Source organism: Athene cunicularia, assembly GCF_003259725.1.
Source record: "Athene cunicularia isolate RWA chromosome 5 unlocalized genomic scaffold, athCun1 chr5_part2, whole genome shotgun sequence".
NCBI lineage: Eukaryota > Metazoa > Chordata > Aves > Strigiformes > Strigidae > Athene > Athene cunicularia.
The window spans coordinates 9,027-17,353 of record NW_020799102.1 but is presented as its reverse complement, the minus strand read 5'-3'; the positions used below and the strand labels follow the sequence as shown (position 1 = coordinate 17,353).

At 58.3% G+C, this 8,327-nt stretch overlaps 1 protein-coding gene across 1 annotated transcript in view; it reads left to right on the top strand.

Moving 5' to 3' along the window:
• Window positions 1-8,042, top strand: part of PATL1 (PAT1 homolog 1, processing body mRNA decay factor) — a 40,502-nt gene extending 32,460 nt beyond the window's left edge. Inside the window, exons 4-18 of the mRNA XM_026850130.1 lie at window positions 69-280; window positions 372-449; window positions 1,140-1,334; window positions 1,417-1,518; window positions 1,727-1,816; window positions 2,018-2,229; window positions 2,305-2,394; window positions 2,580-2,763; window positions 4,561-4,684; window positions 4,890-4,987; window positions 5,093-5,152; window positions 5,507-5,655; window positions 6,274-6,433; window positions 7,133-7,288; window positions 7,936-8,042. Of these exons, the coding sequence (XP_026705931.1) occupies window positions 69-280; window positions 372-449; window positions 1,140-1,334; window positions 1,417-1,518; window positions 1,727-1,816; window positions 2,018-2,229; window positions 2,305-2,394; window positions 2,580-2,763; window positions 4,561-4,684; window positions 4,890-4,987; window positions 5,093-5,152; window positions 5,507-5,655; window positions 6,274-6,433; window positions 7,133-7,288; window positions 7,936-8,031 (2,006 nt within the window). The 3' untranslated portion in view covers window positions 8,032-8,042. The remainder of the gene's footprint in view (window positions 1-68; window positions 281-371; window positions 450-1,139; window positions 1,335-1,416; window positions 1,519-1,726; window positions 1,817-2,017; window positions 2,230-2,304; window positions 2,395-2,579; window positions 2,764-4,560; window positions 4,685-4,889; window positions 4,988-5,092; window positions 5,153-5,506; window positions 5,656-6,273; window positions 6,434-7,132; window positions 7,289-7,935) is intronic.
• Window positions 8,043-8,327: the final 285 nt, after the last annotated feature.

Genomic DNA, 8,327 nt, shown 5'->3' with positions numbered 1-8,327 from the left:
CCCCCCCCCATGCCTCTCTGATCCCCTCCCTACCCCTGTGAGCTCACCCCTCGCTTGCTCCCTCGCAGACGACGACTGGCAGGAGGCCCACGAGCGGTTGGCGGAGCTGGAGGACAAACCGGTGACAACCAGGGAACAGGATGGACCTGGCAGTGAGGAGGCAGATCTGCTGGGCGAGCCTGAGGACACGCTGGCAGAGCGGCTGACCCGGCTGGTGATCGATAGCGAGCTGGAGGACCCCGCCATCATGCAGGCTGTGCAAACCACGGTCCCTGCGCAGGTGAGAGTGGGGCTATGGGGATCAATACCTGGCAGAACTGGGATGGGTGAAAGTCTGGTAGAGCTGTGTTGACTCCCTCCCTGTTTTCTAGCAGCCTGGAGGGCTTAACTCCAGCATCTGGGATAGCTCAGCCGTCCTGCGGCGAATCCGGGGGCCACTTCTCACTCAGGTATGATGTAGGGATGCGGGTGGCTTCCCTAGTGCTCCCCAAACCCCTGCAGCAGTGAGCTGAACCCTGAGGGTTGAGATGTGCTGTACTGCTGTGGGATCATCGGTTCTGGGGGCACCTGCAGCTCAGGCTGGGACAGCAGGGCATTCTGCTTGCCCTGGGCTAGGTTTAGGTGGCCATAGTTTGCCTCACTTGTGGACCTTCTTAGATGTGACTCCTTGGAGAGCCAGGTTGGGGGGGCTATTGCTTATCTGTGGTTCCTGTTGGTACCTGAGAGATGTCAGCACTCTCATCAGGGTTTGGGAATGTTGGTGCCTCAAGGCAGAGGAATGTTTTTTGGGTTTTTTTGCGGTTTAGTTAAGAGCCAGGCTTTTATGTGTAAGCAGATCCTGCTGCGCCGCCAGCCCTCTCCTGGCTCTGTAGGGCTGATGAGGGCTGCACCATCATCACAAACAGGCATCTTGGCAGTGATGTGGGCTCTGCCGGGCAGGCCCGGGGGGTCCCTAGGACCCCCCACCATCGCATGGGGCTCCTGGGGAAGCGCAGTGGGGTGTGGAGGAGACCTGGCAGGAGGAAGGATGTGGCTGTCGCATCTTGGGAATGTCCCTAGGACACACGGCACCAATCCTTCCCGTCCTGGTCCGTGATTGTTATCCTGGGGGGGAGCTTTCTCTCCCCTTCTGCTTGCAGGAGATGCCGTCAGTGTCCGTGCTGGACTACGCTCTGCCTCAGAGACCCCCTCAGGCTCGAGAGGAAGAGCGGGACCCCTCTGAGCGGGCGCTGCCCCGCCGTTCATCATCCCCTGTCATCGGGAGCCCCCCCGTCCGGGCTGTCCCCATCGGCACCCCTCCCAAGCAGGCTGCTGTGCCCAACTTCAACCAGCAGGTACCACCCCCTGGGCCCTACTCGCAACTCAGGCTGGTCCCTGAGGAGCTGACGGGGGTGACTGCACCTTTTTCCCTCTTAGATCCTGTGTCCAAAGCCTGTCCACATCCGAGCTACCATGCAGCAGCGTTACCCTGCTCCCTACGGCGAGAGGATGTCCCCCAACCAGCTCTGCAATGTACCGGTACCCAGCCCGCCCCCACACCTCCTTCTTGGTGCTGCCTTCAAGCCCCTTTGTGCTGGGAGGCCTCCCCAGAAACCTCCCCCGCAATGCCCCATTTCCTTCTTCCCACCTGTAATTCCAGGCCTGGCCTGTCTCTCTGCCTACCCAGGGCACCATCAGCTGGGGCAGGGCTGTGACCGAGTGTCCCTTTTCCCTTCTTTTTCTCCAGAATTCCTCCCTCCTGGGCCACCCGTTTCCTCACAGCGTCTCTCCTGTTCTCACCCACCTACAGAGAGCGCAGCTGCTCGGAGGAGCCCAGGTATAACCCCCCATTTCCCACCCCTTCCTGCCCTTCCCTGGCCCTTGCCGTGGCCAGGGTCCCGCATTTCTCTTCACATGGCTGCAGAAGCTGCTTCTACATGGCATTTTCTGGCATTTCACAGCTGCCCTGGCTGGGCCTTTCTTTTTGCTCCTAAATCTCCCCCTTGGCTCACTTGGGGCACTCTCTCTGCTCTGCCAGGCCGGCCGAATGTCCCCTAGCCAGTTTGCCCGGGTCTCTGGCCTGGTTGGGAGCCCCCTCCCCTCCGTCAACCCTAAGCTGCTCCAGGGCAGAGTTGGGCAGATGATGTCTCCAGCCAGTGGGTTTCGTGCCTTTTTTGGGGCTCCCCCCGCTCCACCTCCCTCGCAGCCGCAGCACCCGCCAGGCCCTGGATCCCACCTGCAGAGCCTGAGGTAGGTACCATCCTGCTCCCGGCCGCCTGCCTCGCTCTCTGCAGCCGCCTCTTGAGATTTTTCCACTTTCCCCAGGCCGCAGCCCCAGATGTTCCGCCCGGACACGACCCACCTACACCCCCAGCACCGTCGGCTCTTGCACCAGCGACAGCAGCAGAACCGAAAGTGAGTTCTGACCCTGCCCCGCCGGTGCTGCGAGAGGGGCTGCCTGGCGTGGGGTCAGGGGGGTGGGTTGCATCGCCCCTCCACCTCTGGGGGGGTTGTGCTGCTGGGGCTAGCCTGTGCCACTGCTCTCTGTCCCTTCCTGTAGCTCCTGTGTGCTCACGGGTGCCCTTCTTGCCTCCTGCCAGCCAGCACCGGAGCCTTAACGGCTCGGTGGGGGACCGAGGGGGCCACCGGAGCAGCCACCAGGAGCAGATGCGCAAAGATCCTTACGCCAACCTCATGCTGCAACGGGAAAAGGACTGGGTGTCCAAGATCCAGATGATGCAGCTGCAGAGCACTGATCCCTACCTGGATGACTATTACTACCAGGTACTGAGGAGGAGGAGGAGGACGGGAAGCTCCCAGCCTATTCTGTTGCGTGTCCCGTGTCTGTGGCCGCTGGCAGAGCAGCACCTCGACGTTCCCTTGGGACCGGTGTCTTCTCGGTGCCAAAGGGGATGTCGGTGCTGAGAGTGATGCAGCAGAGGAAGTGTTTATAGATCCAGGCATGAGGAATGCACTGGAGGAGGAAGGCAGAAGGATGACGCGGGGCGAGCATCCCCAGGAAGGGGAAAAGGGAGCCAGCAGCAAGGGAAAAAACTGCCGCCTTGTTCTTGGGTGAGATGTCCAGGGTTGAGGTGACACTGGGGGACACTGGCAGGTAACAGGAGAGCAGCTCCTCTACATCAGAAGCTGCATGGGACAGACTGGATATTAGGAAGTATTTATATGTTAGGATATTAGGCTGGCTCTGAGGAAGGATTTCTTTGCAGAAGAGGCTGTTGGGCGTTGGAATGGGCTGCCCAGGGCAGGGGGGGAGTCCCCATCCCTGGAGGCGTTGAAGAGTCGGGTTGACCCAGCGCTGAGGGATCTGGTGGAGTTGGGAACGGTCAGTGTGAGGTTCATGGTTGGACTGGAGGAGCTTCAAGGGCGTTTCCAACCCAGATGATTCTGTGAATAAAACACCTAGACTGGGAGACGAGGCAGCTGCTAAATGTAAAATTAGAGAGGAGAGAGTCTTGAGCAGGGAATGGCTGCATAAGGAGGACTCTAGTCTGACAGGAGGTGGTGGTGAAGCCCATGGGTTCCAAAGACTGAGGTGGAGGAGGTGGCTAGGGAGAGGCTGCTCCTGCTCTTTTTCGGTTTGAGAATGGGAAATGCCAGACTGAGCTCAGACGAGCCAGATTTGGAGCAGATAAAGCAAGGTGGTGGCTGAGCTCTTAACCAACGGTGGTAGATGCTCAAAGCTTGGTGGGGTTTGCGGGTACACAGGGCAACCTTGTGTGAGGGGAATCTGCAGAAGGCTTCAAGCTATGTAGGATGGATGCCAGGCTTGGGAGATTAAGTGGGGCTTGACTGAGAGTGTGCTTGGGGCCGTTGTAAGTTGTGTGGGAGGTTTGGCCTCCTGTCTTCATGAAAGGGGTACGGAGGAGCCAGCCGTGCACCCCAAAACATTCTGGAGCATTCAGTGCAGCCAAGAGCACGGGGCAGAGCAGGGAGGGCAGACTTCAGCGCGGTGAGATGGGGCAGAATGGTTCATTCCCTTCTGTGGTGAGCCAGGAGCCCGGTGGGAGCTGGGAGAACTGTGGCTAACGGGTGCGCCTGGCTCTGGGGCTGGCAGGATTCATCACACTGACAGAGTTTTTCTGGGAGCTGTGGGTGAGTGGGTCCCCAGTACAGGAGAGGAACTGGTGCAGCCACAGCCGGGATGTGAGTCAACAAAGCTTTGCCCTTGCGAAAGAGGCAAACGTTGGCCAGGGTGGGTGGGAAAAGCGCGTGAGCATCAGTGGGAGGCCCCAGCTCGGGCAACGGTGCTGACAGAGCAAGGCAGGCTAATGGGGGTGGACTGGGAAGGACTGGAAGCCGGTGACCTCTCAGGGAGAGCCTGTATTGAGAAAGAGAGGGCTGAGGAGGAACCTTGAGCTCTGTAATCTCAAGGAGTGATAGAGAGAAGGTCACAGTTTTGCACTGGGGGAAGAACAGTGGTTTAAAATGCTGCTGCTGAGCTTGGGAAGCCCAGTAAGTGATGGGCGAGGGGTGGACCACTGGCCAGGGAGAGGGATGTGTTGCAGCCATCATTGCCAACTGTTTCTGGGGGGGTCTCAACCTCTCCTCTCCCTGCCTCAGAATTACTTCCAGAAGCTGGAGAAGTTAGCAGCAGCGGAGGAAGTCCACGGTGATGGTCCCAAGAAGGAACGCACTAAACTCATCACACCTCAGGTGGCAAAGCTGGAGCACACCTACAAGCCAGGTAAGAGCTCCTGACTCCACACAGCCCGGATATTCTGTGGGTGAAGGGTGAGGGTGGTTCATTCTGAGCTGAGCTGGGGTCTCGCGGGGCCAGCTGGGTTTGGAGGTAGCCATGGGGCTACTTTCGGGCCAGAGATGAAGGCAGGTGAGGTGGGGTGAGGCCCGGACTGACTCCCTTTTGCTTCCCTTCTCCCTCGTTCGTGCAGTGCAGTTTGAGGGCTCGCTGGGGAAGCTCACGGTCTCCAGCGTGAACAACCCTCGGAAGATGATTGACGCAGTGGTGACCTCCCGCAGCGAGGATGACGTGAGCTCTCTGGCCCTGCCTCCCCTCCGACGCAGCCCTGTGCCCGGCCCTCAGGCTGGCGTGGGAGCCGCCCGTGGCCCTGACTCCACTGTCCTTCCTTGGCAGGAGACGAAGGAGAAGCAAGTTCGAGACAAGAGACGCCAAACCCTTGTCACGATTGAGAAGGTGAGTTCGGGGAGGACTGTCACGATCTTAATTTCTGCACTTGGGCCACAGCAACCCCCAGCAGCGCTACAGGCTTGGGGAGGTGTGGCTGGAGAGCTGCCAGTCAGAGAGGGACCTGGGGGACTGAGGGATCTGGTGGAGCTGAGAACCGTCAGCGTGAGGTTCACGTTGGACTGGAGCATCTTCAAGGGCTTTTCCAACCTGGATGATTCTGTGACATTCAGAGATCGGTGGGGAATGAGGTGGGCTGGGGTGAGGAGAGTGGTTCCGGGCAATGTTCTGGATCTCAGAGCAGGGCTAGTGGATCCCATCACAGATCCCTGTGCCCTGCTGCCATGGCTGTCTCTCCCACAGACGTATAGTCTCCTCCTGGACGTGGAGGACTACGAGAGACGCTACCTCCTGAGCCTGGAAGGCGAGCGGCCGGCACTGATGGGCGAGAGGAAGCAGAAGATCTGCGATATGTATGACAATCTGAGGGGGAAGGCGCCCGGGCAGGAGAGGTGAGCAGAGGCAACGTCTACAACTGCGGGAGCTTGGAGAGCCCATGGCCACTTGCAGCTGCTGCAACTGGCTTTGCAGGGCCCTGTTTCCCAAAGAAGAGTCAGGCTGGCTGACTGACTGACTGTGTTGGAAACTGGAAGTTGAAATAATACAATTTTTTTCCTTTCCTTTTTTGCCATTTTCCCCACACAGTTGTTCGCTGTGGTCAACATCCTATAAAAACTTCAATCCCTGCAGCTTGGGTGCTGTGATTAGCACCTGTCTGCATGTTCATTGGGTGTTTGCCCTGAGCTCTACACCCCAGCACATCGCAGGGTGCCTGGTTGTCAGTCAGTTGCCTCTTGCCTGACCTGTGGCCTCAGCAGCACAGATGGACCAGGAAGGACACAGGGTCTCAGCAGCTCCTTCTCTGCTGCCCCTCGCAGAACTGAGCCTTGTTCTCCTGCCCAGCCAGTCAGACAGGGATTAGGGTTAGGGATGTCATTCCTGTGTTGTTTTTCCCTCCTTGGGGATGTTTTTTGTGGTGTGTGTTAGCTTTGAGCTACCCACAGGAACCCTCCACTTGCACTGGGACTCTCCCAGCTTGAGGGTCAGCACTTTTCTCCTTTCCTCGGCAGGCTGAGCGATGATCACTTCATGCAGATCATGTGCATCCGGAAAGGGAAGCGCCTCGTGGCCCGGATACTCCCCTTCTTGTCACCCGAGCAAGCAGCCGACGTACTCATGGCGACCGCCAGAAACCTGCCCTTCCTCATCAAGAAGGACGCTCAGGACGAGGTGAGATTCCAGGGGCTGGGAGGGCTCCCGTCACTGTGATGTGGGGTTCAGCACGGGGTCTGGAGCCAGATTTCCTCTTCATGAAGAAAAAACAGCAAGCAGCATTGTGTGTCTTAAGAATGGTTGTTTCTGCCTCTCCTGGGAGGCTGCAGGAGCCCTTGGTTCCTGGCAGGGCCCATCTCCTGTGCCTGCCGGCTGGCACAGCACAGCTCAGCTTCACCGGGAAGAATTTCTGGTAAATGGTGCCTTTATTTAACGAACCCAGCTCTTGGCTGAGCGCTTGTTTGAAGGGTTGTGTCTCTGACTCATCGGGTGACAACAGGAGACTCCATCTTTCAGAGACAGAGAGCATGAGGCCAGCATCTTCTCCAGCTCTCAGCTGTCCTTCACAACCTGTGTTCTATAGGGAACCAAAACACGGGCATCTGCGATGTAAATCCCAGCTTGTTTGGAGAAAAAGGCTGATTTAAGAAGGAAGAATCTTTGCCTGAATTTAAAGCAGGCCTGCACCGTTGTGGGGATGTAGGAGGATGCCGTTAGTGGGTCCCACGCTGAGGGGGGGCCGAGAGGAAAGGTGCTGCTGGGGTGTGTGTAGCAGTGAGGCAGCGTCGTGTCGGGCTCCGTCGAGCCCTGGGATGTGCGGGAGGTGACGGGGAAGCAGATTTTCTTGCTGTCACCGTACCGCTCCTCTTCCCACAGGTGCTGCCCTGCCTGTTGAGGCCCTTCTCTCACGTCCTCTACCACCTTCCCTTGGGGACAGTCACCAGCCTTGTGCAGCAGCTAACGAACCTACCTCAGAGCGCGACCGTGCCAGCGCCCACCAACCTGCACCTCACTGCTGTGCTCCAAAACAAGGTGCTCATTTCATTCTGCTCCCTGGGAAGGTGGAGGGGGCAGCTGGGGCCAACCTCATCCCTCCTGCCCCGACACGTCCCGATGTTTCCACATAATTGGGGAAATTGAGTTTCCCAGTGCTGGATGGCAGAACTGTGGTGCCGGAATGGCACAGGAGCCGCAGGCTGCCAGCCCCCGGCGCTCCTCTCCCTTTCCTTGCTGATTAACGAGGGTGTCTGGCAGATTAATTAAGTCATTTGAGCTGGCCTGGGAGTCGGCTACAGTCTGACAACTGGCTCCCTTTGTCCCACTGGGCTGCAGCCTGCATCAAAATCCGGGGATTTGTGAAGAAATCCCTCCAACCAGGAGCAGTGTGTCACTCATGCAGCCATGACTTAGGCCCATAAACAGCTTCTTCCTCCTCCTCTTCCTCAGATGGGGATCGTCCACTTGTGCCACCGTCCCCAGGGGGACTGGGAGGTGGAGGCGATTCTCAAATCCACCCCAAAAAAATGAGCAGAGAGGAGGAAAGCTCGCCCTGCCCTGCCCATCCCCTGCCACAGGGATTTCCTCACAGGGCAGGACAGCCCTGGGCAGGGGCCTGCGGTGGCTTGGGGACAGCACCAGTGGGACATCTCCTCCTGATACCCTTCCTCTCTTCCCCACAGTTCGGCCTGTCCCTGCTGTACTTGATCTTGAGCCGCGGGGAGGAACTGCAGAGCTCAGACGCCAACACGGAGCTAATGCAGGACAACCAGTGGTGAGCGCTGGGGCTGCAGCGGGGCAAGGGACAGCGCGATGCCGGGCTCTGAAAGACTTGGGGTTGGGGAGGAGGTGTGAAGTTGGGAGACAGTTAATGAAACTCCTGAGTGGCACACTGCCGTGTTATGACACCCTGGGAGGGAGACGGGTGGTGGGAGGCCAGGCCCCACAGAGCAGCTGGGGCATCTCAGTAAGGCCGTGGACCCTTCCTTGCACAAAGGCCGTGGTTTGAGGATGCAGTGCCTCAAATTTAGTTGTAATGCTAAAAAAAAAAAAAAAAAGAAAAAAAAAAAAAAAA